This window comes from Lactuca saligna, chromosome 3 (genome assembly GCF_052625555.1).
Source record: "Lactuca saligna cultivar CGN05327 chromosome 3, ASM5262555v1, whole genome shotgun sequence".
Lineage (NCBI taxonomy): Eukaryota > Viridiplantae > Streptophyta > Magnoliopsida > Asterales > Asteraceae > Lactuca > Lactuca saligna.
This window is the reverse complement of record NC_136419.1, coordinates 55,735,989-55,763,088: the sequence shown is the minus strand read 5'-3', so window position 1 is coordinate 55,763,088 and position 27,100 is coordinate 55,735,989. Positions and strand designations below refer to the sequence as shown.

Sequence of the window (27,100 nt, the reverse complement as noted above, 5' to 3'; positions counted from 1 at the left end):
CCCATTACTAGACTGAATAGTCATCACATCTCTTAAAGCTTTCACTGAAAACACATCTCCACCATCGCTTCCCCAAATATACCTGTCACAGCCGTCATCAAACCTGAAAACAACAATCTAATCCGATAATGCCCGAAACTGACGTGTTTCCCTCCTACATCTAAGCTGCCTCGCCCAGTCCCAAGAAAAAGACGAAATCTGCCCATTCATAATATTGACTCTCTCTACTAAAAGACAATATTTATTTTTCTCAATTGCATAAAGGTTAGGATGAGCATCTTTTAAATCTATATCGCCACACCAACGATCCTTCCAAAAGAGTGTTTTGTCACTTTTTCCAACAACTCTTTTAAAAAAAATTATCAAACCGAATACTGTCACACCCCAAAACCGAAGGCGGAAACATTTCCGGGGTTGACTCCACGTTGAGTATCAAATCCAATGCACATAGTAAGTAAAGTAAAACAACCATTACATTACATAAAGAAAAGTTTTACAGTTGTTTCAAAAGTAAAGTTGTACAGTTGTGATACATAGTATATATATATATATATATATATATATATATATATATATATATATATATATATATATATATGAACAAAATGAAACGGGTCTTCTGAGTACTCCGTCTTCGGACAAAAAGGATCTTCGGGTACCTGTTCTAACGCTGACCTAAGAACACAAGCGGTTTGAAAATCAGCATAACGCTTGTGAGTTCATAAGCGGTTTTTGTTTGTGAAATGTTCAAGTTTCCTTTCTGTTTCTGAAATGTTAAGCACACCAAGAAAATCCCATATTTTCTTAAAAAGGTTTGTTATCGTTTGCCAACATGTAAAGTAAAGTTGTACACTGAAAACATGTTTTCTCTTGTATAAATGTACAATTAGGTTATCTGATTTGGTATACTGGTTCTGGTTAGGTACCAATGAATTCCCAGGAAAGTCCCATACTTTCCTGATTGTATTTTACCAATTGTGAAAGATGTAAAGTTATCCGGTTTGTTACCCTTTTTGGTTATGTAAACGTTTCCCCAGGAAAGTCCCATACTTTCCTGAATGTTGGTTATCACTGTAAAAGATGTATCTGTAAAATGTGGTTATGTTCAATGTTTCCCCAGGAAAGTCCGATACTTTCCTGAATGTTGGTTATCAATGTAAAAGATGTATTATGTTATTCATTATTACTATTGAGTAAATCTTTGTTATCCTAATTGCGAGTTCCATAACCATACAATAGACTAGATATGGCAATAAGTAGTCCACATGACCTTATGACTTTCGTCACCCTTGAACCATTTCGGTTCGGCTGTAGCTAGCAGCTAGGTGTGGGGTAGTCAGCCCCGTATAGATCTATACACTCAAGTCACACTCTCTAAATCCTAGAGATTCTGGTTATGGGTGCAGTCCTCCATTCGCGTATCTCTGTGGAGTGTTCGCCGAGGACGTGTCTCCAATCATACATGATTAACAAATTTACTAGTAATAATATGATAGTCCTCCACTCGCGTATTTCTGTGGAGTGTTACCGAGGACAAAACAGTACAGGTTTTATGTTCAAACGTTCTAATGTCATGCTTTTAACTGATAAAATGTGGAAAACCATTTGTGAAATATATATAAAACATAACAGTTTAAAATCCATTTCACAAATATATGTTTACGTGATCTGCATGTTCAAACGGTTACCAGTTGTAGCAATCAGTGTTAAAAGCATATAAAATGTGAAACACACACATGAAAACATGTTTTGAGTACAAGTAATCCCTTGTACTTTGCTTGTGTTCCCCCCCCCCCCCCCCTGAAAACAGTGAAAACAGTGAAAAAAGGTAGGGGTATAAACTCACCCGACGAGAAGGTGCAACTGTTTCGGACACTAAATGTTGGTTCGGGGCTTGTTAACATGCGAGGTTCCTATGTAATATGAAATGGTATCCAAAGGTATCTAATTAGACTTTAAACCACTAATTAGATAGGACAATACACTCCAATGAACTAAAACACCTCAAAATGAATGTTTGGAGTGACCCAAGTGACATCTTCGGACGTGAAATGATGCGAGGGACTTGGGAAATGAGTTTACTCCTCAAGAGTAAACTCCCTAATGGAGTTTTCGGCCATATACCCTAACACACATGAGTTCACGGCCGTGAACTCATGTTTGGGTAGTTTTGAGTGTTTTATGGCTTGAATGGACATGGGGATTGCTAGAATGGATTTATCAAATGCCTTGGATTAATTTGTATGGACATAAACACCATTTATGGGAGTTCATGGCTGTAAACATGGAGTTTACGGCCGTAAACTCCCCCAAGCTCAAACCAAAATTCATTTGAGGTGCTTAGGACAATCACATGTGATTCTAGTTAATTTTCCAAGCTTTGGTATGAATTTAGGGCATTAAATGACATATAATTAGGAGTTTACGGCCTTGGAGCATGTTCTATGGCCGTAAACTCTCATATATAAGGTTTTGTTATGTTTAAGGTCTCCAAACTATTTTTAGATGGTTCTAGGATTTACCACAAGGCTATTGGTTAAGTTACAAGGCATTCTAACATGTAAAAGTGAGTTTACTCCCCATGTTTGAGGAGTTTACGGCCCAAGCACATACCTTGTCCGTAAACTCTCATTTGTCCTTCAAAATTCAAGTTTAAGGTGTTCCAAGTCCAGATTTGTAAGCCTCAAGGTCGTATCTAAGTCCCAATGTTGGTTTGGAAGGGTTAAAGTGCTCAAAAACCCCAATATTATGTGTTTACGGCCCAAGCATGCTCCTTGGCCGTAAATACATGTTCCGGGTCCAAAATCACAACTTAAACACAAATTTGAAGGCCTAAGAGGTTGAATAACAAGCTAGGAAGGTTACCTCTATGATTTGGAGCCTTAAATCTTTGATTTTGGACCTTAATCTAGAATGAGGAGAGAGGTTAGAGAGAGAGTAGTGAGATGAAGCCAAAAGCTTCAAATGAAGGCTTAGAACACTTTATATAGTGTCTAAGTTTTGGACACGGTGGAATTCTACCCTGATACCGGCGTTAGGCGGGGCTTTTGGTCGTACCCAATTAAGTTGTCGTAACCCGATATGGTAAATTCTAAAAATATTCCGATTACTAGAATGGGGTGTTAAAATGATTTCTAAATGCATTAGGATACCCATTAAGTCATATTAGATATGTACAAATAAATGACTTAATTAAATAACGAAATCGGAATCGGATTTGAAAACGACGATTGGTTGATCAAATTGAACTACGAAAAGAGTTACAAGTAATTATACGGAATTTCAGGTTGTTACAAATACCTTTATTTTCAAAATCACAATTGATATGAGAAATACTCAACCACCTTAAATAGACTTCTTGGCTATCGATCTACTATCAGTACACTTAATATTATGAATAGCTTTATATGAGAAAACCAAAAATAATCATACTTATTTTCAGTCTCCATCACCACCAAGTTAGCTGAATCAAGACACCCAACTCCAAGATCTCCCATCTCCTTTGGGTTAATAACCACCTCCCAAGCCAGCCAATTGATCTTGCTCTTGTCTTCATCACCTCCCTATAGAAACTGTCTCCTAATGTCATCCAACACATTAATAGCTTTTTTCGGGGCCCTAAAAGAGAAAGAGAGAAAAATATAAATAATGTTGTTGAGGACCGCCAGACCACCAAAGGAGAAACATTTTTCTTTCCACTTCGAAAGTTTATTCCCAAATTTGTCTTTGACGGGACTCCAATGCTTATAGAGTTTCATATTCGCCCCCACCGGAAGCCCAAGATAAGTAAACAGAAAGGAAGCAGACTCACACTTCAAGATACTAGCAAGTCTATCAACCTCTTGATTATTAATGCGAAGACCATACACTTTGTGCAAAATTCACTTTTAAACTGGAAGCAAGAAAAAAAAACAAAGAAGCAATCTATTAAGACCGATGAAGTTGATCTCCGACCATTCTCCAATAAATGTCACGTCATCGGCATGCATAACGTACGGAATATTGAAACCCTTATAAGGAAGTTTAAGCCCCCGAAAATAATGCAAGTCACACGTTGCTTCCATGGAAATATGAAGACCATCCATGTCAATTATGAAGAGAAAAAGGTGCGAGATAATCACCTTATCTAACACCCCTATTAATATTGAATTCCTTTTTGGAAGCACCATTAACCAAAATAGAGGCTCTACTAGAATCAAAACATCCCTTGATCCATCTCCTCCATTTCCATCCAAACATCGTTTGTTCCATTATCGAATCTAAGAACTCCTAACTTAACGAGACAAAAGCTTTATCGAAGTCCACCTTGAAAATTTAAATCTTCTTCTTTACCTTTTTGGCCCACCAATAAATTTCATTAAGTAAGAGCGGCCCATCTAAGATACTTCTTCCTTCAACATAAACCGTTTGTTTGTGACTAATAACTTTAACAATGACTCTTTTAAGTTGATTAGCAACCACCTTAGAAATTAGTTTGTACAAAACAACCAACAAGATTGATCGGTCTATAGTCCTTCAAAAAGTGTGGATTACGAGATTTTTTGTAATTAAGGAGATTAAGGAAGAATCCTTTCGTTAGTTATCCTTTCGAAATTTCCATAGCTTCGCTAACTAGATTACATAACGAGAATTCGAATCACGATGGATCAGAATCTCGAGGGGAGAGAGAGAGAGAGAGAGAGAGAGAGAGAGAGTTGGAAGAATTGGTGGAAAGAAATGAGGAGGGGTGACCCTCCTTTTATAGGGAGATTTTTTCCTCGTTGTGTCGCGCCCTATAGAGGGTCGCACCCGGGGGCGGAGCTAGAACTTTAGGATAAAGGGGCTTATTTATTGGTGTTACTAGTAAGCGGTAACTAGGAGGTGAAGATGTCGTCAAGTGTTTAGGGTTTTTGATTCTAGAATTTTTCGTTTTTAGCGTTTTGTGGTTTTTAGCGTCTTAAAAATCAGTTGTGCGTGTTTCTCGGTCCAAAGTATTTTAATTTTTTAATAGAATTAGATGCGATCACAATTTTAGTGTTTTGAATTTAAGATTCACATCATTTTTAGTGAGACTTTTTTAAATGAGCACATCTTGTTTTGTTATGTCATAATCTATTTCAACAAAAGATTTTTTTTTTTTTTTCATTTTGAAAAGTGAGAATCCATAAAATGGGACCATGCAAGTATTATATAAAGAGAGGGTATATTATTTGATATTTAAAGTGAAAGTTTAAAGAAACATAGGTAGAAGTGGTTTAAGTTAACTAGCATCCAATTGAATATAATATGTATTAAACTATATATGTGTTTTTAATATCTTTAAAAAAAATGAATTGGTTAAATCGGTGAAACTAGCGTTTAAACTAGTGTGCTAATGTAATGGAATGTAGATAAACTAATATAATATGAGCTACTACTATTTACAATTCACTAATTGAAAATGCTAGGAGTGGCCAAGCACCGGTCAGTCCCTCCACTAGCTTCGCCACTGGTCGCACCACGGCTATGAGTCAGACTGATTTTTCTTTCGTACACGTAATGCTGAATTAATGGTAAGATGTGGCTTCCACGTTAATATATTGTCATGTCATTGATTTGGTAACGTATTAGATTGATGGTAACGATCATTAGGTTGATATTGCAACAAAGTTATAAATATAGTAACATATTTGCAGAAAAAAAATTCAGTATCAAATTCAAAATTTTATGGTAATATAGTGACTTTTTTTGCAACTTTCCCTTATTTAAAAGGTTTAAATAACCTAGATTATTCTTTAGTATAATCAAATCAAATAAGCTCTTAAAATCATTCTTAGTCCTTAATCGCAACCACAAACTTAATTATGGCTATATGGTGCACCGTGAACCGCATACCGCGGTATGCGGTAAACACCGTATCGAGGTTCCAAAAAACGCGGCATAGCTTTGTTCGGGTATAGGTTTGCCGCACGTTAAATGGGGAAGGAGCCATTTCTAGTCGTTGCCAACGGCTAAGTATTGTTTTTTTTTTTCTTTTCAAAAATCATTGTAAATACAATCTTTCTATTTCATTTTAGACAAACAACCCACCTTCTACACAACTTTTAAAACATTTTCCTTTCAAAAATGAATCCAAACAGCCCTCAATTTATCGCTCATAGCAAATCGTCTATAAATGTTCGCCCGATCGAGCTGGCGGTTTACCGACCACAAATGAATCATTCTTCAATTTCGTCATATGTCCAACTCCAACCCTAACAATTTATCTATCAACAAATACCACAAGAATATTACATGATGCAACCACTTAGTCTAACCGCGTTTAAAAAATTTCCCCTCCTCCCGGAATACAGTCAGTCACAGGAAGCCGAATTTGTTCGGGTAACTCAACCGGTAGTCGAACCCCAACCCGAAATTGTTCTGGAAACCCAACCCGAATCATCCAACCCAAAAAAACGCAGAAAAGGAAAAGTACCGATTCGTAAAAAGATGTCCTCTCAACAATGGCAACTGAACAAAGAGTTGGTTTTAGCGCAATCATAAGTCTATATTTCGGAGGATTCCAAGAAAGGAAACACGCAAAAAGATGACCTTTTTTGGCGACACATAAGGGAACGTTTAGGTCATGAATCGTGGAGAGTACCGCACCAAAGATCAGTGTACTAGCAAGTTTCGTGAGATGAATAAATTTATCACTAAATTTAACAGCATCTACAACAATTTGTTAACTCAACGGAAAAGTGGGGAGGACGATGAACAAATTTTAGAGACGACTCTTAAATTTTTTTCTTGTTGATAATAATAAGAAGTCGTTCAAGTTTCTTGACATTTGAAGATTTTATCCAAATCCCCGAAATGGATAAAAGAGTATGGTAACAAAGAGGGTGGTTTGAAAAGAACCAAAGTTTTCGAGGCGACTTACACTACTTCATCAGGTGTACATTTTGGGGTTGATTTGACGAAGTGGCTAAACTCGAGCATGAAGAAGTAGTTCGTCCAACGGGTCGAGATAAGGCAAGAAAGAGAGGATCGTCGTCAAATACATCGGCAATGGGAAGAGAAGATGAAGTGAATAGAGTTGCTACTAGTTTGGAAGTTTATAATTTGAATTTTGAGATTCGATTGTCTTTTGAAAAGAAGTTGGAGGAGGAAAAAAAAAGATTAAGAGAGGAAAAGCAATGAGCTCGAGAGGAGAAGCAAAAAAGATCAAGGATATGAAATTTTTAACGAAACATTTTGATAACCTCCATGAAGATGAGTTGTATATGGTTTTGAAGGCTCGAGCAGACAACATGAAAAAACATATTACAAAAAAAACATATTACAAGTAGTAATCGTTTTTAGGATTGTAATCGATTTTATGTTTTTTTGTCGTTTTTTAGGATTTTAATCGTTTTTATGTTTTTTTTTTGTTTTAAGAATGTAATCGTTTCAATTAAATTAATGAAGTTTTTTTTAGTTAATCACATGTTATTCAACAAAATAATTATAAAAAAATGTTTTTTTTTAACTAAAATACATTTAGTTCAAGTTTAAAAAAAAATATGGTAAGATAACATATCACACCCAACATTTTTTTTGTGGAATGTGATGTGACACTTGAAAAAGTGTGATATGATCGACATATGAGAAAAGGAAAATATATCCATACAACAAATGATTCTCGCTATTCATTCTAACACCACAATCCAAAACCAACATTGATCAAATCCCAATTAGTAAAGTTTTAACTAAATTCAACGTGTTAAATTCGCCAAATTACAAAACTAAACATCTTTCATGGTGACAATGCATAATCTCCATCTCATCACGAAAAACAATGCCCAAAATCACCAATCTAAATTGATGCCCCTTGAAATGTATAAATTATCTATGTACTTAATCACCGGAAGTGACGCTTTTATATATCTTCGCATTTGCACAGCTGCTGATTGCTCTGTCATAAGGTTTAGGATCCAAGATTAGAGAGTAATTTTTCAAACCTCATTTGCCATGATTTTATTAATAAAAAAAAAAAAAAAAAATTCCATGACTAACCAGTTTCATTTAAATTGAGCAGAAGTTGTTCCCTTGATGGAAGAGCACACATTCCTGCAGAAACTGCAGTTCTAACAGCCCATGAATGATATGGCGCACACACTTGTTGATATGCTGATGAAGCTGCATCTTTTAGGGAGTAATCACTGAATCATCACCACAAGAATATGCAATTAACAACACTAGAATTAATAAATACAATCAGGTGTAAGAAGTCATAAGAACATACTTGGTTGATAGAAAATTCTGGAATAATTCTCGAATTAGGTCAAGACCCTGTCTAACTCTGCGAAGATTACGAGTATGGCTACCATGTGACTTCACTGTCTTCCATTTTACATCATAATCAACTACACTGCTTAAACTCACATAGCGTTCTGATGCTTCTTCTAGATCACGCACCTGAAAACCAAATCGAGGATTTTGAATGAATTGATTTTAACTACCAGAGTTAGGGTTAAGAAAAGCATTAGTTGAGTTTCAGAAAGAGAAAACAACAAAACCTTAGAGGTGTATTCCATCTCGGCGAATTTAAAAGCGATGCCAAGGGAACCGAAGAGCACAGAAACGAAAGAACACGCATCACAAAAAGGCTTCAATTTCAAAACAGCAAAATCACCATTTCTTCCTGCTATAATCAGATCCGAAATTTCCTCAAATGCATCAGCGATCGAAGAAAGAGAGGTCCTTGTTCCAGCGTCTTCAAATTTATCACCGACGCTATAATCCATCCTCTTGGAGTTGCTCCTGAGATCACACGATTTGACATAAGCAACAAAACGCAGTTTCCGAATCATCAATTGCAAAAACTAAACAAAAATCGTAAGAGAAATCGCGAATTAACGACGAACATACCATTCCGTGCTCCTGTTGGTGGAGCTGAAGTAGGAAAAAAGAGCCATTGAATTTATCTTTTGCGTCTGCTAAGATCCAGGTTTGCCCCAAAAGCGTATGATATTGTCGGATAGATTTGGGGGGTTGATGAATGTAAAATTTGCAAGTGTTTGAAACTTGCTCTGATCACAAGAACAATTGAAGAAGAGGGGATGACAGGGAGAAACGAAACAGAGGTATAAAAACAGGAGAAAGGAGAATTACTTGGAGCCTAAGTATATTCTGTAAAACTTTAAACAAAACAACGATTACAACTATTTATAGTAATTAATAGTTAAGACAGTAATCCTATTCAAACTCTAAATCTGGAAAATAAACTTCGTAAAAGGCAACTTTCCAAAAATATCTCTGATTTAAAAAAATGCTTTTGATGTTGTATGGATCAAATCTTCTTAACCCAACAATAAAGGGGATGAATATATGAAGGTAGTGGCGGTTTGACTATACTTTTCGCGCCTCCATGGGACACGTCACAAGTGAGTTTGCGCGTGTAGCATAGACTGAATTTCCTATTACTTGCAAGGTGTGTTCAATTTTAGTTATATATATATATATATATATATATATATATATATATGGACCTTGTAATTTGGTCATATGACATTATTTACCCCTAGTGTTTTGTTTGATGACAAAATATCCCTTATACGAAAATCAAGTCGGTCGAACATCACAAACCCCAAGAGGTCAAAAATCTTATTTGTTTTAAATATTTACATATTTTTTCCTTACCATCTCTTGGTAGTATTAGAATTATAGATCCAACAAAGAACTTTAGTTATTTTTAAATAAAAATCTTAAGAAATTTATTGTAAAAAAAAAAATAGAGCTCGCGATGACCTCGTCAACATTCTAGAATGAGATTAACAAGATTACATTGACCTTGACCTCATCGACATTCAAGAATGTCTTTGCTTACGATGATTCAAATGATTTGCATATGGTATGTGAGAATTCCTTGCAATGTTTTTACCAATAATGTTACTACAATAATGTACAACATTGGTAGTGGACACAGCAACAGACAACACACTCTATTATACATAGCAATTATTAGTTAATAGATTAATTATCACAAACTTGTATTCCACACCCAAGACTAAAATAGCACTAATGATTTTTCACCAAATGGAACAACTATTGTGATAGAAAAAAAGACAAAATGTGAAGGTCCAAAATACAAATAAATAACAAAGGAGAGAGAGACAGAGAGAGAGAGAGTAACAATTCAATTTCTGTCTTTTCCCAACACCACCACTAGTATACGCACTTGAAAGTAAAAAAAAAAAATAGAAAAAAAAAAAGCAAACCAAGAAAACAGTAGAAAGAAATAACCAGGAAGATTGATCTGGTCCCACCACCATTTATCAACAAACAAGGAGTCTACTAGTCTTCAAACTCATGCATATGATCTAACAGGTAATTAGCTGCAAGCTCTTCATTCTTGTTGCATGCGAAAAACACCTCTAACACTAGTGCTCTATCAAATCCCATTGCTTCAAGCTAAATATATTATTTCACATTAAAACAAATATCATTTTATTTTCAACTCATATAACAAATGGAAAACTAAAAAAATAAATATAAATATAAAAACTCACGCGTTCAATGGCTTCACGTTCCTCAGGGGTAACAGTCACAGCCTGTGGCATCGCTGCAGCAAGATCTCCAAGTACGTTCCTGAAATTCAAACCATCTCATTCTTCAAGGACTAAAGTGTAAAATTAAAAACTACATTGTTATTTACGAACAAAAAAAGAATAACTTACTCTCCCCCTTCAACAGGCTCATTGATCAAACGAAGGAAATCAGCCTGATGCTCTTGAATCAGTCTCACCAGGTGTGGATTTTGCTTCCCCAACTCTTGTAGCATAGGCTATCAATAAAAATCACAATAATTAATTACATAACCATATACTTTTTTTTTAATTAATCATGTTTATAAAAAACAAAAAAAATTGCAGTTTACGAAATACCTGCAAGATTTGAGGATTAGCCTGCACCATGGCTCGAAGTGCTTGAAACTGGAAAACAAAAATATGAATTATATTTTTATTTTATTGATAATATAATTAATTATGTTTGACTAGTTTATAAATTTATAAATAAATACCTGTGGACTGTTACGAAGAAAATCCAGGTTGCCAGCAGCACCAGCAGGAGCATTTGCGCCCATGTCAGGAAGACCCTGGACCAAACACGACAAGTTTACAATCTACAGGGTCTAAAACGAAAATTGAAAAGTCAAGAAAAATATTGAATACCTGAGGGAAGAGATCCAAAGGGTTTGAATTTGGTCCACTTGGAGGAACAGCTGCAGCTGGCGGAGGCTGAGCAGCCTGCAGACCTGGCAGTGGTGAAACTCCGGCAGCTGGCGGGAGTTCTGCTGGCTCCGGTATACCCTGATAATATACATGGTAAAATTATAAATTGAAAACGTTTTTATATTTAATTATTAAAATAGAAATAGAAAAAAAAAAAATCAAAAAAGAATTACAGAATAGAGATATTCAACAGCTCTTTCTGGATTATTGAAAGCAGCACGAAGAGCACGAACAACTGTATCCCTATCCCAGTTTCCTCCTCCCATATCAAGAAGATGTTGAATTGTACCTTCTAAATTACTTCCTGATACAAGATTCGATGCTACTTGATCGTATACATTCCCAGTCCTTTATCAAAAAAAATAAAAAAAAAAATCACTCATTAATAAATAATAAAGACTAATTGCATTTCAAGGTTATGAGAGAAATGCTGACGTGGCATTCACAACAGGTGCTGGATCGGAAGCTGGAGGAGCAGGTGAAGGAGCAGACACAGGCCTGGAAATGTAAAAAACATTAGTTGAACGAATCGAAAATATAAATGAAGAAATTATAGATGTAGAAAAAGATCTACTGCGTGACAGGTGGTGGAGCCTGAGTGGCTGCTTGTGCAGGGGGAGTCGCGCTTGTCTGAGGTGCCTTCATTGCATGACAATAAGACAATAAACATTAAAAGTTGGATACAAAAAGATATAAACTTTTTTTTTTTAAAAAAAAGTACTACCTTTGGGGCGGATGCTGCTGTTGAAGCTTCACCAGAGGTTGGCTTAGTCTGTAATTAATTATAAATTAGATTATATTTATATATATGATGATGTGAAAATGTTGTATGGGGTTACTTTTTTTTTTTTTACCTTGGATAACATGATGACAATGAAAGAATTTTCAGCCACTTTGTTTTCTTCTAAGGTGGTGGCATCTTTAAGCACTTTGCCTTGATGGATAAGCATTTGTTGTGCAGCAGGATAAACATCTCCCTGAACACTTTCTATATTTTTCTTCACATCAGCAACCTGAATCGATAATCACTATATCTTTATACAGAACTCGAGTGGATTAAGAGACAGATAGAATATAGAAACCGTTTCAAGAAATCCACAATTTAATTAATTTCCTGATATATAGAATGTATTAACCTAAAATAGAGTTGTATAGCTATGTGAAACATTCAACTGATTGATTTCCAGCATTAAATTATTAAACCTGAAAAAAGTCAAATACCATTTACTCGTTTGTCGCTGCTTTCTCAAGTAAATAAGTAATCACTTTGTGGATGTAAATTAATAACTAGATTAACGCAATGAGATCATAGACTATACTGAGTATAAGAGCAGCTAATTTCTCTAACAAGGTGGCAGCTTCAACCACATACTTCCCATTCCAATTCAAGGGAATTTTAACAGTAATTTACTATTCTTGAAAACAAACAAACAATCATGTAAGCATGAAACATGCTTCATCCAACAATTTCACACATCAATTCTAATAATTCATAGCGATTCACAATTTATATAACTACCTGTTAGATGAATAAAACGAAAGTACATGGAGTTAGATGCGTTGGAGTATTTCGATTATGATTACTTAATATTTTCACTGAAACTAATCAATTGACATGAGCGAAAAAAGAAAAAGACAATCTAATTACTAATACGGAATACCGCTACTTAAACCCTAAGGAATCAATTTCATAATCCAAAAAGTAAAAATCATACTACAAACATTATCGACTAAAACTTCAGATCAAACAACGTATAAAACCCTAGCTCCCAATCGATTACACATAGAAACATCACGATTCGTTAAAAAAGAAACAAAAAAAGCAGAATTGAAACGAGACGAACCGTGTCCTCGGATTTTACTTCGATTTCGAAGTGAGTCCCCTTCAATGTTTTCACAAAAACCTTCATCTTTCAATTTGTCGTCTACAGTCACAACTCGAATCAAATAAGCTATCGAATTACGTGACGAAAACCAAAGATGAGACAATCAGAGATTATATAAGCCAACAAGCAATCGGAAACTTGATAATGCGAAAAACAAATTAAAAGCATACTCACCGATTTCGTCTTCTGTGCGTCTGTGTGTGTGCGAGAAGGGTGTGGGACGTATACGGTGGTATACCCCCTTTCTCAAGGCAAGGGGAAAAGGTTGAGTTGCCATGGCCACGCGCCAGATATCTATAGTGACTACACGCGATCATTGGGCCAGGCCCATACGCATCAAACATATACTGGGCTCTATACAGATAACAATGGCCCAAATTGAATAAAACTTAGTCCACTAATAAACTTGTTTTTTGGGCCTAGTGTGATTCAATCAATATTCTCAGTCAGTTTTGCTTTATTTTTTCATAAGATGTGAGATGGATCCAATGTTATGTTATATCTTATTGTTAACTGATTAAGCATTAATATATTAGAAAAATGATTAAATATAAAATAAAGTAAACATGTGGAACAGTCTAGAAGTGTCAGTACGTATATAACTAGTGTTTTTAAGCTTTCAAAATATATTATTTAAGCTTTGGAGAGTTATTTTAGTAAATACATTTTATAATCAAAAATAATTTATTAATTATTATAGGAACATGGAAAATAAATAGAAAAAACAGCACGTCGACATATCCCGACATCCAAAATCAAATTGTTTTAGACCTTCTATGATCTATCTCGAATCTTCAATTTTGACACCTGTGATGCTTATCAATTATGGCTATTATAATATTCAGAGTTTTTTTTTTTTTTTTTTTTTTTTTTTTTTTTTGAATTACGATTCTTTTCGTTTATCAGAATATATCCTATATTATTTTATGGTGCAATAAAATATCATTATTGTATAGTCTACATGAAAATAAAAACACGAATGCTTTCTTTAGTTTTCTTTATATGGGTTTTGGTTTTTAATTTTGAGACGATAGACCATCTTTATAATTAACTAGGTGAATAATTTGTTTTAGAAATTAGTTTTTAGAGGTAATGACCTCTTATAATTGAGTTTGAAGATTGAGATTCTTTACAAATTAAAATGGAACAGATGATTGATTGTACATTATTGATTATGCAATGCTTCTTTATGCACCACGTTTACAGTACAAACTTCACTACCATTGAATTGTTCATCAGAGATCACTAATACTTTTGTATTGGCATGTGATTATTCCTTACGACTAATAATTTCTTTTCGACGATTAGTTTCTCTTTCATGTCGGATATTTCATTTCACCCTTTTGAAAGGGGGGTGGGGGTTGTGTGTCAGATAGTCCTTTCCGAAAATAGTTTCAATGTATGTACGATTTCAACTATTTTAAGACCTATATTAAAGAAAATTGGAATAAAAAACGAATGATTATTATCATTTTAGACAATCCTCATTCACAACTCAACTATTTATTAAAAAAATAATTTCTTTTTCTTAAACCTATATAACCAAACTAAATCCAAACTCTTACTCTCATTACCAACCCAATCCAAATCATTTTTTTATTAAATAAATATCATTTATAGTTATTTTTTATTCAAATAAAAGTTATTAAAAATATTACTTATTTTATTTCAACCCACTAAAAAGCAAGGTTGCAGAAATCGCTCGACGGTAGCTTGGCAGTGGACTGGGGTCAAGGGATTAATCGGCTAGGTGGGTATTAATTGGGGGATTAATCGGGGACCATTAATTATTAAAACTATTATTAAAAAATTAATAAATATAACATTAATCATAAAGATTAATAAAAAGTATCACATAATTAAACTAAGAATCCAATTTTTTGTTTGTGCATATAAATTCTATTATAATTAATTCTATGAGGCCTTTTAAATATAAAATGATCTGGGAAATATGGTTTCTTAAAAAAAAATTAAAACAAAAAACTGAAGACCGCAAAGATTTGTAGTTAAAAATATTGGACTTGGATGTAATGATTCTTGTAAACCCACTAATCTTCCAACACAATCGAGAATTATAACAAAACTACCCTCAAAGGAAAATTGGTCAAGAGACCAACCAAAGAACTAGACCATTAACCAACAACGTGAAAGTTACAAAATGAATTTTATGCATGTAATTTAACATTTCAGCACATCAAAAGAGATCAATAATTGTAAATGGTTAATTGCAGGTAAAATACACCAGGCTTCATGAGTTAGCAGTGATGATAACAAGTCCTTCACAATAAAAAAAAATACAATTCATAATTCCAAAACAAGTTTGAGCCTTGCACAACAGCACCTTCATATCTGATTAGATTTGCATCTGATCACATTTATATCTAATCACATTTGCAAGCCCCTGCCAGTAGAAGTCACATTATATCACAATTTTTAAAAAGTAAACATATCAATGCAAGATATGAGAATAAATCAATAAGAATATCCCTAGATGATTGATAAGAGAAATAATAGATGAACATAACATTCCAGCCATCTAGAGCCCTGCACAACAACACCTTCAACATTCATCCTGATCACTCATTCGATTTGATCACCTTCAGCACAACAACACATTAGCACTTTCTTCGAATCGACCTCATCTTGAAATAATCACATTCAATTTTGATCACTGATTCATATCTGATCACCAATTCCGACTTGAAATCATTCAATTTTGACTTTCACTGCTTTGACCATTGAATTGAATTACCGACGACCAGCAAAAAACAATTTTCTAAAATCGATTTTCAGATCAAACAAATCGATTCAACAATAATCATCATATTCTACCATATGTTATGTGAACTAAGAAGAAGCGAATAAGAAAAGAAGAAAATAAGAGTTAAACCACCTGGTTCAGGTTCTTCACCCTCGATTCGACCTCATCTTTCTTCACCCTCGATTCGACCTAATCTCCTTCTAACCAATTATTTCCAGATTACCCGATTATTGATTATTGATTGGGTTCGTTACTTGCCATATGATGGTGCTCAGTTTGATGTCGTTCCTTTGATGGCGTGGCAGAAGATGATGGCAAAAGACTAACGACAGTAGGGGAGGAGTCGAAGTCGAGCAGGCGAGGAGTCAGACCATCAAGAAAATTGGGGAAGAACAAGATGCATAAAACATATATGGAAGAGTAAATTTTGATCATCCCACATCGAAGCCGGGAACATTCTATCAAGGAAAAACACTCTATAAAAGGGAATCCTCCCTAAGAGAACAAATGCACTTATGTTTTAGGCAAACCTACTCCTTTGAGCTGGTGGGTCCTTTAGAGTCAGCTAGGTCTATTAGGTCCGAGTTGGACCAATTTGGTCCGAGTTGGGCCGATTTTGATTGATATTGACTAAGACTGCCTAGTTTAACCCTCAAACACCTATTCGTAGGCGGTTGGAGGCTGCCAAACGCCTAGGCGCCGATTAATCGGCCGCCTAGACCGATTTTTACAACCATGCTAAAAAGTCAAAGTGAGTTCGGCTCAAATCATGCTATGAATGGATATATCAATTTATGTTTTCAAATATGTAAGTAATGTCGGTAGCTATAATATATTAAAAACAAATTCTACAATTATAACAATAATCGAAAATGTGATATTAAACAATAAAATGAAAATCGAACATAAATTATACAAACTATTTTTTTTTTTTTTTTAACAATTCCACACACTACTCTTTACCAAAGAAGGTGAAGGTGGGGAGGCCACATATTAGGTTTTAGAATTACACTTCTATGGAGGGTTTTTCAAAAAAAAAAAAAAAAATTGCCCCTCAAACTCATTTGTTCACTTTACTTTCAAATTTATCAGCGGGATTGTCAATATTTTGGATAATGAGAGCTTAATGATGTATTAGACGTAAATTCAGCATAAAACCTTATACCACTTAATTTTAAGATCAATGCTTATGTTTTTGTACACCATGTTTAATATGTTGTATTTACTACTATTATTATTTACGTTTTATAATGTAGTATATAGAGTATAAGTTTCAACCGTTCAAATATAAAATAAATATGAGAATACTATGTCTAACTACATGTATACGTTTAACTTTTTTAGATCAAGTGAATATGTACTCAAAAGATTTTAAAACTGCAATGATGTAACGTCCGTAGATCCGGACTAGTCAATTTAGAGACGATAAACATCAAAAATGACTTTTTGATTGAAGATTATTTAGAAGGATTAATCTTAACCAAGTTGTAGTATATGTCACAAGGTTTTCGTACATATAAAGAACGCCGAAATCCGAGTTATAACGAAGATGTTATGACCTGTCGAAGTTTCGCAACAGAACCGGCACGACCCAGCGCGACGTAAATAGTGAATTTAAGGTAGATAGATATCTATCCTTAGTGATCTAAATGATAACTGAATATCTCATCGATAGTAGTGCAACGACGGAAAGACGGACGAAAACGGAGTTCAGATGAAGGAGTTATGAATTTCGAACGGAGTTTTCCTGTCCCGGCATACTAAAGATAATATATAAGTATTATATTTATAATATATTAAAAATAAAGTCAAAATTATCCAATGAGTCTAAAAGAGAGTTGTAGAGCATAATCTCACCTTCGCGTCGATATAAAGAACGTTGAAAACGGAGTTCGTATGCGAAAGTTATGAATTTCTAAAGTTCGGGGCGCAAAACCCCAAAACTGTCAGAGACCACGACGCGGCAAGCAGTGCCACGACGTGGCAAGCCTTCTGACACCTCCGGGAGTCCCCCAGATGCAACTTGAGATGATTCATGCAGTGACGACCAAGCCCACGACGTGGAAAAAGGTTCCACGACGTGGCAAGGGCCAGTTTTGCCCTATAAATAGATTTTGAAGGGCTAGCCGAGTTTGGTTGCTCATTCTCTCATCTCTCACCCATATTACATCGATTTACGTGCAAAGAAGTACCCTCGAAGCCCCGATATCATCCCGAGACCCGAAGCGAGTCTCGAAGCCCGAAGATCTCGAGAAGGAAAGAGTTTCCGAGCCGAAGCTCTGCCCGCGAGGAGTCCGGTTTTTTTGTGAAGATCTTCCAGATCTACCGAAGAATACTACTTCTACAAGTCGTAGTGTTGTCTGATCATCTTCTGATCAAGTGAGTGTATAGTCTCTTTCATAAACACGATTTTAATACAAGTATTGTTTGGATGTACTAAGTATATGTGGTATGTGAGTGTATCGATGTTACCTTCTAATCTCATAGATATGATTTATTCTCCATGAAATATGTGTTATGTTTATGTGCCTCATCTTTTATCTGGAATGTGTTTTGAATGAACGTACTATACAGGTTTTAAACTATGTCTAAAAATGTATATTTTTATCTAATAAAATGTTGGGTAGAACATGGGTAGATAGTTGTCTTGTGATAAAAGGATGAGAGGCCTCGATGTCATTGTAATCCAGTCATCTAGTGGAATTTAGATGACGACCACAGACTTTTCTAGACAGTCAAGTGGAACGCTAGCAGGCTCATAACCTGTAGGTGTTAATGAACTTGGGTGTTCATTCGCTGTATTCCATCCCTCTCATGGTTGCCTTATTTGACTTATATTGCTAAGGAACCCCCAAAGCATGTGTTGTCGCCCCGATGAAATATTCTTAGACTAGGTCCCTTGTGTTAGTTGTCTTAGGGATGTAAAGTGAGAATAACGGGAATGGGTAATTAGGTTACTATTGGTTGATGAAATTAAATTAATTATTCATTGTGGGCTGAAAACCCTATATGCTCACCAGGCTCCCAAGCCTGACCCACTCAGTTTTCTTTGCATTACAGGTAATGATACAAGAGTATAAGTTGGTGGACTTGACGATAGATTTTTGGATTATAGATCAGTAGTTATAAATAACTGTTGTAAGGTCTATTTTATATTGTTTATGCTTTTGGTCTGTATCGGAACATGACATCCCGAGATTTTTATTATCTAATGAAAATACATTCTCTTTGAGAAATGTTTTGATAAATGGTTATCATATTTTGTTTTGGGAACAAATTTCATAGCTGTTTTCTTTAAAAGATTTACTCTGATTTTATAAAACAAAGCATAAACAAATCGGTCTTTTCTAGTCATGAAATTGGGGATATCACATATGATAATATATAAAAAATTAGTCGTACAGATCCAAACTCAAGTGTGTTTGTTTTTTCATAAAGTAAAGTTAACATTACTAATCATATCATGGATAATACAACAGAAAAAAAATACAAAATAAATATATTGAAGTCAAATGTTCCATCCATTACATATCTTAAACACCAAATGAAGAATATTTTAAAATATAAAAAACTCAAAACAAATTATAATTAATAACTTATTTTTGGTCACGGTTAACTTTCTCAAATCTTAAAACCCATCCTATTATCATATCTAAAATTTCTTGTACTTTAAACCAACAATTACAGTTCATTTGTACCTTCAAAAAAACTAAACCATATTCATCAGCCATATCAAAATTATTATGTATGAGATGTGAAAGGTCGGCTATATTTTTTTATGCTTTGTTTTTTATTCATCAGTGCTCTGATAGCAAATGATATTGTGGTTGTTTGGTCTTCATAGGCATGCATAATTAGTGAAAGATGTAGTTTTTTTATGTTTTGTTTTTTTTATTCTTGCACTTGCCATCTGAAACATATATATGCATATTATGAATTATATTTTGTCATCTAGCCTAAGTTATAAAGATGAAACACTTAGGGAATTAAACCAAGTAAGTAAAGAAGATCAAAAAGGAGACTAACAATTGGAATAGTCGTGACAATGGTGGTTAACATAACTACATTAGCTCCTGTAACTACTCCTTCTGTATAAATCACCAAAAAAACACTTTAGTCACATGTATTACATATAGGTACGTATCTATATTGAGAGAAAGAGAGATAGATTACCATGAGAGCAACTCTTGGCCATGAAAAGCTTTTCGTCAACTGAAGGCACTATATGACAAATAGTATACAACTGTTAGAAAATATAAGGTGACGATGATTCCTTTAGTTTGTTGTTGCAGAATATGAAGTGGGATTGAAGATTTGGATGATGAGATTAGAGCATTTATATGTATTTAATTAAAAGCGGTGTGTGAGACAAACTCAGGTGTCGTTGGGTTCATGTTTCAAGATTAAGATTAGGCTTTGATGTTTTCGCTTCATGTCACCTTTACACCCTTTAAAATTTTAATAAAGAAGTCTAATCTTCACACAGACATTATATTAAATAGTTGGCGTTTGTAAACTGAAAGTAAAAAAGAAGCACCAAATATATGACCTTAATCCCCATCAAACAAACGAAATGATCAAATAAGGTTAGCAAAACTTGCAATTTACTAACAATTATGTCCTAATGGATTTTTCAGTACTTTACTCTTTAAGCTTGGAACACGCACACTATGTTTGACCGGATTCTAAATGTATTCAACACTTTGAGCAACATAACAACTTAAGTGCTTAACGAAATCAACATCCTCACTCTTACATAAAGAAGATGAAAATGCAGTTCCAAGAGGATTTATAACACAAATAAAAATCAAGGATGACAAAAAAAAATCTAGAAATCCAATTGAAGGTTTTACTAGATCGGAGCACTTGATAAAACCTTCGAGGCGCGAATCATTCTTAATGTTGAGGTGGTGGAACGGGATGCGACCGGCCCAATGGTGGTGGTGTCGAGATATGTTCATATCTACTTTAAACATCTATCCGATCAACAAAAAAAAACCGAATTTTGTTGTGTGGTGTGTGTTGGGCTGAATATATGGCTTTCGAATGAATCTGCAACAAAAAAACTTGAAGATGAAAATATGTCATACACAAACCATGATGGACAGATAGGCAGAGAGAAAAAAATGTGCCAAACCTAAAGGCTCATCCCAAGTGAGCACCCAGGACGCACCAAAAACATCATTGGGTTCCCTCGTGGGTTCTCCATTTAAGATGATTCTAGTTAGATTCTTTCACCGTGACCTGCAAATCATCAAATCAAAATATCAGAAAATGAAAAATGAAAAATCAAATTAATTCATATCAATTTAGGGTTCAAAGAAAACAAAATAGACAAAAAGAAAACTCACACAGATACGCACAAAAACACATAGATGCCTACACAAATGAGTTTTAGGTGGAGGAGAAAGGAGTGATTTCACAATACCTGAAGTCGAAAGTGGTGATGATGGTGATCCAGCGTTGGTGATGTCAGCTATTGGGGTAGAGCATTTAGGGTTTTCTTAGAGAGAGAGAGAGAGAGAGAGAGAGAGAGAGAGAGTTGAGAAGGCAAAATATGATTCAGTTAGACATGATATCCTACATCCAAATCGTCCCTTCTGTTAGTGGTTGATGACGATAGGATTTAGGATTAAGAGGTGGCAGTGGAGTGTGGTTAATGTTTGTGGAAAATATGGGGCTTTAATGGTGATGAGACACAACTTATAAGGGAAGAGGAGATATTGGCGATATAGGTGCAGACAATGGCGTAACAATAATTCAAAATTGGAGTTGATAAAGTGAAAAAGAGAAATATAGGGATTTTGAGGGGCTAAGTCAACCAGTGGATTACGTTCTTGACTTTTTCAAGAGAAGATAAAGTTTTACTTAATATGTAATGCATAAAATTGTTGTAAATAATGCAATAAGCCTTGTACCGCTTAAAATTCAGCAAAATATGCTAAATGCTTTTTAAGGTATATATATATATATATATATATATATATATATATATATATATATATATATATATATATATATATATAGTGGTTTAAATGAGAACCACAAAAGATTAATAACTCTAAAAACCCTCATTTCATAAGTAAATATGCATTGTGAATATTACAAAATATGTTAAAATCCAAAATTTTGTCTTTTTGGTAAGAAAAGGGTAAAATCATAACTTTTTTTAGTTTAATATTTTCATTCATGCATTCATTCATATTTTAACATAAAGTTTATATAAAATAAAAATTTATACAATCCATTTATAGTTTAATACACAAAACTCACAACTTAATACAATCAACTTTACACAAATTCATAGAATTGTCAAACCCAAACTCTACCACACACCGCCACGAACCACTTGTGCCAGCATCACAACCATTTTTCCTTACAAATCAGATCTGCATATAAAGGTAATGCAATAATAAGTTAAATACTATAATCACAGTTTAATAAACATATTAATTTACCCATCTTGAATTTAATACAAAACAATTATAAAAATTAAAGCATTCTTACATAAGTATACAACACAATAAAAAAATATCCACAAAGAATATTTATACAAAAATTCATACATAAATCATTTATATTTTAACACAAATTTTATAAAAACAATTCACAATAAAATGTAGTCAATTCACAACTTAATATTGTGTATAATGCTTCTTTCTTCACATATTTCAGAAGCAAACACAAAATTCATAAAAAATTCAAAGCTTATAGTCAATTTACAGTTTAATACACGAAATTTACAACTTAATACAATAAATTAACATATTAATACACAAAAATTATATATTCAAAGCCATATTCTAAAACTTAAAACTCACATCTATATGTTCATATCTGGAGGAATTTTCGTGTAGTAAATTGTAAATTTATTATATTAATATGTGAATAAAATTTACAACTTAATACACAAAATTTATAGTTTAATACAATACATTCACAAATTATTTACAAGTATAATCTCATATTTCAATGTATAAATAGCTCATTTACAGTTTAATACATACCTAAATTATCGAATATTTTAGAGGAAAACATAAAAAAAAACGTATGCATGAATCATAAAAGTGGATAATTTATCTGAAATCAGTGAAGAAGATGAAGACGAGTGAGAAGTAGAACATATCTTTACTCTACCACTGCAACTAGCCTCAACACCGCCAACTATCATACACTGCCATCAACCATCTCGACCACTAACCATCTGTGACAACACCGCCAACATCATTCCCTCAAAAATCAGATTTGGATAAAAAAAAAATCAAATTTACAATTCAATTCACAAACTCAATTTAATATTTCAACGTTTAATTTACACAACAATCACGATTTAAAATTTACATATTTTATTCAAAATTTGAGAAAATCATTTATGTGTATAATGTTTCTTTTATCTCATATTAAGTTCATAAAAAAATCACAGCTTAATACAATTAATTTATAGCTTAATACAATCAATTCACAGTTTAATACAGTCAATTCACATTTTAATACAATCAATTCACATTTTAATACATCAAATTTACAACTTAATATAATAAATGTATAGCTTAATATATAAAATTCACAACTTAATACAGTTAATTAATAGCTTAATACAGTCAGTTCACAACTTAACACAATCAATTCACAAATTATTACATAAACTTCACAACTTAGTATAAAATTTACAATTTACTGCATAAAAATTATACATTCGCAACCATATTTTCAGCTTAATGGACTTGTTCATAACTAATTCACAACTTAAAACTTTTAAAACTCATGAATTAACTGTTTAAAACTTATATTTTCTTATCAATAACAATTAAAATTAATATTAACAGAACTAAAAAATTATAAAGAATTTACAACTTAATATAAGTTTAATACACTTAATTGATAGTTTAATAAACAAAATTCACAACTTAATACAATAAATTCATAGTTTAATTTATACAAAGTATACATTAACAACCATTTTATCAACTTATATCTTATATTTCAAGACTTTAGCTACAATTTAATAAAACAATTAATGACTCTTAAATCTTATATTTATATCTTCATATCTATAAGCTACTTCTTCTGTCAAAATTTATTTACACAAATATTCACAATTTACATCATACATAGTTTATTCAAATTATATACAATTAGATATTTGTATAATGCTTCTTTTCATATCATATTTCATAAGCAAAAAAATTCATAAAATATTCATAGCTTAATATATTCAATTTGCAAATTAACACGGCCAATTCACATCTTAATACATTTATTTCATAGTTTAATACATAAAATTCACAATTTAATATTATAAATTCACAGTTTAATATACAAAAGTTTACAAAAATTATACAATCAGAATTATATTCTCAACTTAAAACATACATGTGTACCTTCATATGTGCTAATGCTTCTTTTACACGAATATTTGTGTAAATAAAGTAATACATTTTTACCTCACTATTATTTCCTACGACAATTTCCTTTCATAGTTTATAAACTAATTAATTCACCAATTCAAAATAATTACTTTATGTACTAAATATTAAAGTTATAGAATATTTCATTATTCCACATAAACAATTTCATATTAAAGTTCATTATTAAACTGTGAGACAACTAGATGAGTTAACTTGGGTTTTTGTGATATTTCAGAGGAAACAAGGGGAATCGTCGAGTCACATAGATGCACTCGGCGAGTCGGGTCAACATGGACAATTGACTCGATTGTTGACTTCTGTTGACTTTCGGGTTTAGTCAAGACAGGGTTTATGGGGACCATGGTGGGGTAAAAAGGTCTTTTACCCATTTGAAGAGTTTGAGAGATAAAATAACTTAGTTTATTTAGAGTCGTGATTTACGTGTTAATTAGAGATAATTATCCTATGTATTAGGTGGAGGCTAGTTCGAGATTTGTGTACAAGGTTATTTTCTTGCTTGCTTATGAGGTGAGTTTTCTCACTATACTTACCTAGAGTGGTAATCTTTGTGTGACTGGAGGGTATTATGTGTTAGATTGAGTATTTTGATATCCTGCATTATCTTTTTTGTGATTTGTATTGTGTATTATTCTGTGCTTACTGAGTTTGGACCAGAGGGTCCACACGAGTTGGGGATCGGACGGTCCCACTAAGACACATTGACCGGAGGGTCTTATGTGTGGTATTTTGGGGAACTTACTAAGCTTCGTGCTTATCGTGTTATGTGTTATGTGTTTCAGATACTTCTTAGGATCAAGGGAAGGCACCGGCTTGATTGTACACACACGAGTTGGAGATATGTTTTAGAGGATCCTGAATTGTGTTCTAAACAATTTGTGAACATTTTTTATAACTCGGTATTTTTAGGAATATTGTGATTTTTTCAATGTGATTAATGTGATTTTAAATGAAAAAAATTGTTTGAAAATTTACGGTGTTACAAGTTGGTATCAGAGCCTTGGTTTAGGGATTCAGATGTACCTTCGGGTGTGTCTGGACTCAAACTGTGGATTTGAGAGAAATTTTCAAAAGAGATGATTTTTCTAAAAACGAGGAAGAGTTTTAAAGAGAAAACCGAGTTGGAGCAGTGTCTACAATCAACCAGAGCCCGAACGGTGATTTCCTAAAATACCCTTACTTTTTTGTGTTATGTGATATTTATGAGATGTTAGGGATGCATGCTAGAGGATAGGCTAGGTATTTCATATTTAGGGCTAGAGTTTCCTGATTTGTGATGACTTAGCCTAGGAGTTAATGTTGTCTGTTATTTTACTTGAATATATGCTGAGTTGGAGAATTTAGTTGGAAACACTTAGAAAGAGTTCAGAGTTGAGGGATAATCTAGGAGAGATACCTAGATGAGCATATGAGGGGTCTACTGAGAGAGTAGTTTGTTATGTGTGAGAGATGGAGTACTTGTGAATTGGGATCCTAGGAGGAGGACTTGGGGTGACTACAGGTTGGTGTGGAAGGTAGTATTGGGCCCGTACTACTAAAAACACTGGAACTGTATGCAACCCAAGTAAGAATCCTTAGGATGCTAAGGAGAAAGTAGGGATGGGTGATCGAGTGTGAGTATACTCGAGCGAGTCTCTGGTGATTTTTGTGTTGTGTTTCAGAGACATCATGGTGGGCACACGCCACAACCCCGGCGACAGTGGGACTAGTGATGAGGAGATCCACAGGATGATTCATGAGGAGGTGGCCGCAGCCATTTGAGAGGCAATACCGGAGATGTTTGGGTCTATTAAGACTACACTGATTGAGACATCTGAAGAGCAATATGCTATTGTTACTGAGGCGGCTGCTGCTACAGCCACTGCAGCTTTCGCCGTTGCTAGGCCACAGGGAGGTGACTTGTTGTTCCGGGAGTTCAGCAACACGAAGCCACCTGAGTTTGATGCGACACAGGAACCGACTGCTGCTATGAGGTGGATCTCTGACATTAAGGGATGCTTTTATACTTGTTCATTCCCATATCATTTGAGAGTTCAGTTTTCGCTGAACCATCTTTGCTTGGGAGCGAAAGACTGGTGGAAGTTCGTGACTACCGGTTTTACTCTTGCAGACCATGATGTAGTGATGTGGGAGAGGTTCACACAGTTGTTTTGAGATGAGTATGTTCTCCCAGTGGAGAGGGAATGTTTTGCACAAGAGTTTTTGTCTCTCAAGCAGAAGACAGAGCTTGTGATTGAGATTAAAAGGATGTTTCACGAGAGGGCATTGTTATACCCTGAGCACATATCCACTGAGTAGGCACATGTGAGTCGATATTTGAGCATACTGAGGAGGGATATATGGGAGTTCGTGGTGAACTTATCGTACCAGACATTGGCTAAGCTTCATACCAATCCCAGGTGGAGGGAGATTGAGCTAGAGTTACAGAGCAGAGAGGAGGAGGAGTCTCGGGGTAGGGACCAGAAACCAGTGCAGTCGCAGCTGGCAACGAAGCAGGCTAAGCCCGCTGATACAAGAGTTGGGGGGCAGAAAGGCCGCACTTGTGGCAAGTGCGACAAGAGTCACGAGGGATCGTGTCGGGAGGGGATTTGTTACAAATGTGGCAAAGAGGGGCACATGGCAAAGGATTGCCCCAAGGGGTTTGCAGTTTGCTTTCACTGCAACCAGACCGACCATCAAAAGGCCGAGTGCCCTAAAGTCATTTTGGGATCAACATAGGGTTCAAAACCTGCTGCTTTACGTGCTATTGAGATTCGGCCAGCGAAGGTCGAGATACCGAGGGTTTGTAGGAGAACCTTTCAGCTGACAGCGGAG

At 34.3% G+C, this 27,100-nt stretch overlaps 2 protein-coding genes across 3 annotated transcripts; both read right to left on the bottom strand.

Annotated features, from left to right (window-relative positions):
- Window positions 1–7,557: 7,557 nt before the first annotated feature.
- On the bottom strand, window positions 7,558–9,394 carry LOC145036602 (ACD11 homolog protein-like). Its single transcript, XM_078985065.1, has 5 exons — window positions 8,851–9,394; window positions 8,499–8,742; window positions 8,225–8,397; window positions 7,996–8,141; window positions 7,558–7,894 (listed from the first exon to the last, which is right to left on the bottom strand). The coding sequence occupies exons 1-5, from the start codon at window positions 8,895–8,897 to the stop codon at window positions 7,788–7,790; spliced, it is 717 nt and encodes a 238-aa protein (XP_078841191.1). The 5' UTR covers window positions 8,898–9,394; the 3' UTR covers window positions 7,558–7,787.
- Window positions 9,395–10,006: 612 nt separating this feature from the next.
- LOC145036601 (ubiquitin receptor RAD23c-like) lies at window positions 10,007–13,369 on the bottom strand. 2 transcript variants are annotated; one of them, XM_078985063.1, is made up of 13 exons: window positions 13,274–13,369; window positions 13,058–13,165; window positions 12,068–12,226; window positions 11,938–11,985; window positions 11,788–11,852; window positions 11,649–11,711; window positions 11,387–11,561; window positions 11,154–11,291; window positions 11,003–11,077; window positions 10,866–10,913; window positions 10,659–10,765; window positions 10,491–10,569; window positions 10,007–10,392 (listed from the first exon to the last, which is right to left on the bottom strand). In XM_078985063.1, the coding sequence occupies exons 2-13, from the start codon at window positions 13,121–13,123 to the stop codon at window positions 10,276–10,278; spliced, it is 1,140 nt and encodes a 379-aa protein (XP_078841189.1). In that variant the 5' UTR covers window positions 13,124–13,165; window positions 13,274–13,369; the 3' UTR covers window positions 10,007–10,275. The 2 variants fall into 2 exon arrangements, with proteins under 2 accessions (XP_078841189.1, XP_078841190.1); XM_078985064.1 differs by having other exon boundaries at window positions 13,058–13,138; window positions 13,274–13,366.
- Window positions 13,370–27,100: the final 13,731 nt, after the last annotated feature.

What these genes read in the sequence shown, in the direction of transcription:
- LOC145036602 (XM_078985065.1), bottom strand. Translation starts at nt 8,897, where the DNA reads ATGGCTCTTTTTTCCTACTTCAGCTCCACCAACAGGAGCACGGAATG. An exon ending in ACCAACAGGAGCACGGAATG is followed by an intron (nt 8,743 to 8,850) that starts GTATGTTCGTCG and finishes GTGTGATCTCAG; the next exon opens with GAGCAACTCCAAGAGGATGG. An exon ending in AGATGGAATACACCTCTAAG is followed by an intron (nt 8,398 to 8,498) that starts GTTTTGTTGTTT and finishes TTTGGTTTTCAG; the next exon opens with GTGCGTGATCTAGAAGAAGC.
- LOC145036601 (XM_078985063.1), bottom strand. Translation starts at nt 13,123, where the DNA reads ATGAAGGTTTTTGTGAAAACATTGAAGGGGACTCACTTCGAAATCGAA. An exon ending in GCTCCACCACCTGTCACGCA is followed by an intron (nt 11,712 to 11,787) that starts GTAGATCTTTTT and finishes TTACATTTCCAG; the next exon opens with GCCTGTGTCTGCTCCTTCAC. An exon ending in TTCTTCGTAACAGTCCACAG is followed by an intron (nt 10,914 to 11,002) that starts GTATTTATTTAT and finishes TTTGTTTTCCAG; the next exon opens with TTTCAAGCACTTCGAGCCAT.